Source organism: Penaeus vannamei, chromosome 42 (assembly GCF_042767895.1).
Source record: "Penaeus vannamei isolate JL-2024 chromosome 42, ASM4276789v1, whole genome shotgun sequence".
NCBI lineage: Eukaryota > Metazoa > Arthropoda > Malacostraca > Decapoda > Penaeidae > Penaeus > Penaeus vannamei.
Genome location: NC_091590.1, coordinates 12,979,426 through 12,982,035, shown reverse-complemented (window position 1 = coordinate 12,982,035; position 2,610 = coordinate 12,979,426). Strand labels below are relative to the sequence as shown.

Sequence of the window (2,610 nt, the reverse complement as noted above, 5' to 3'; positions counted from 1 at the left end):
CCCATTTTCAACCTTATGAATTAACGAGAGAGCTGATAACGGAACGTTAAGACCAAGGCTTAAGGAGTTGCCTGATTAAAAAAAATACCCAAACGGAATAAAAAAATCATTGATAACTCCAATACCCTTGACAGTACGACCACTTTATCACCATTATCTGGAATTAAGATCATTTTTTTTATCCGGAATTAATAGCGTTTGATAACTCTAAATACCTCTTGAAATGACACCCCCTGAGGTCACGGTGTACCTCAACTGCCCCGGTGTCAACGGAGACGACCTAAGACTAGTTCGTGATGTCATCGGAGACGCCCTGAGATCAGCTGGTGATGTCAACTCTCACTGATCTCGAGACTGCACCGGAGGCCTAGTGAAAGTGGCGGACAATTTGTAGGCCTACTGGATTTTCTCTGTTACTAAGGCGTGTTCGTAATGTAATGGTTGGTTTGTTATTTTCGCTATCGTTACTTTGACATTATCATTTCTGTCACTATTGTCATATGTATTATCATTATTGCCATAAATAACTATCATTAGTTTTATTTTATCATTATTATTATCATTATCATCATTATTATTATCATTATCATTATTATTAACATTATTATCATCATTATTATTATTATCATCATTATCATTATTATTATCATCATTATCATTATCATCATTATCATTGCCATTAACATCATCATTATTAACTATCTTTATTATTATTATTATCAATATCACTATTAATATCATTGCTATTCTTATTATTGTTCTACTGTTGCTGCTGTTGTTATCGTCGTTATCGCAGCAAGTTATTATCATCATTGTTATCATCATTAATATCATTATTGTTGTTATCATTATCATTGTTACTGTTTTTGAAATGAAAATGATTATCATCACTATAGCTATTAGCACCCAAGGTTATCTATCCCGGCTACAACTTAACCATTCATGAATACGAACGTTTGATATCTGCGTATTTTACAAAGCCTGTGAATTGAACGTGTACACGAGGCGAGAGGTCACACTGAGTGGCGCATTCCTCAAAGTAAACAAAACAGATGTCATTCACAAAGTTAACTCTTAGCTGTTGGGCTGATGATTTTGAATGAGATACTTGCATTTGAAATAGATACGACATCTATGACGTTGTGGACAAAACTCTAGAAACTATATTTTTTTCCACATTTTTTTTTCTTTTTTTTACGAGACGTCAAGATTCAGGGGCGTTATAAACACTATTTTCGTATAACTTTAGATAAAGATATTTACTACAGACAGTATCGGATTGTTATTCACTGAAGTTTATCTTTAAAAAGATGATTAGAAACAGGTACATTCTGGACTACCTACATTCGCACTCACTGCCTCACGTATCACCGGGGAGTGAATGTATCAAGGGTACTTATGTTGTACAGCGACGGCAAAAACTGTATCCTTGGGACCCTGTTCTATAACCGAGGAATGTAACACAGCCTTACCTAGGCACGTTTAACGATAAATACTCCTGCAGGTACGAAATCCTTGTCCTTTGTCTTACGAGAGAGAAAAACACTGATACACACACACACAGAACGAGAGAGTCAGACAGTCCCTTTCTCTCTTTCTCTTCTCTACTCGCAGACGAACATACACCAACACACGCGAGGAGAGAGTAAGGTAAACGGGGGGATCCGTCCTCAACACCACCTTCTGCGAGACTAGATAAGTAGCGACCGTCGCGAGTAAATAAGCAAGGGAGTTGGCTCGTACCACAAGGTCTCCAGGCCAGGCGACAGACTAACCTACACCCGAGACTTGGGCTGCACACGGCCATGCTCTAAAAAGAATTGTCATACGCATTCACGGTGACCCAGAGGACTTACGGGCACACAGGGAAAACCTGTTTGAATATCCGAAAAGGAGGTTATTATGTTGTTGAATAAAAGGTATGTTGAAGCTGTCTGAGGTATGCCCGCGCTGCCACATCCCCGATAACGGTATCGGCTGGTTTTATTACCTGCTTGTGGGGAGGGTGATTTAAAAGCAGTCAGTCCGATATGAAGTTTTGGCCGCAAGGATCGATCTCTTGGGAAGAAAGAGAAATTGAAAGAGAAAGAGATGGAAAGTAAGGAATTGGAGATAGAGATAGAAACACACAAAAACAGTTATAAACAAAGGAATAATTAAATAGAAAGATAATCAAATAGAAAAAGCGAGGCGAAGTTGTGATGGAAGAGGGACAAAAAAGAGAAAAAATGTAAAGATAAAAGATAAGAATAAAGAAAGTCAACAAGACACTTCTAGTACAGTTACTTACCTTTCCATACACACGCACATGCAGTAATTACTGTTAGTTATCAAGTATTTTCTTCGAACACTTACACAGTTTACAATATCGTTATTCACGACAAGGCCATTAGAAGGTAACGCCCACTGCTTTCTCTCTCTCTCTCTGCCTATCTATCTATCTATCTATCATATCCTCTCTTTTCAATCTATCCTCTCCTTTCCTTCTCTCTCTCTCCTTTTCTCTCTCTCTCTCTCTTTCCCCTTCTCTCTCTCTCTCTCTCTCTCTCTCTCTCTCTCTCTCTCTCTCTCTCCTCTCTCTCTCTCTCTCTCTCTCTCTCTCTCTCTCTC

General features: G+C 38.4%; 1 protein-coding gene across 3 annotated transcripts in view; it reads right to left on the bottom strand.

Annotated features, from left to right (window-relative positions):
- Hgsnat (Heparan-alpha-glucosaminide N-acetyltransferase) overlaps positions 1 to 1,975 on the bottom strand; it is a 29,041-nt gene extending 27,066 nt beyond the window's left edge. The window contains exon 1 of one of the 3 annotated variants that reach the window (XM_070118376.1): positions 1,857 to 1,975. In XM_070118376.1, the coding sequence (XP_069974477.1) occupies positions 1,857 to 1,959 (103 nt within the window). In that variant the 5' untranslated portion in view covers positions 1,960 to 1,975. Of the gene's footprint in view, positions 1 to 1,472; positions 1,719 to 1,743; positions 1,763 to 1,856 lie in introns of those variants that run through there. The other 2 variants (XM_070118377.1, XM_027350857.2) reach the window with 2 other exon arrangements.
- Between the last annotated feature and the right edge of the window lie 635 nt (positions 1,976 to 2,610).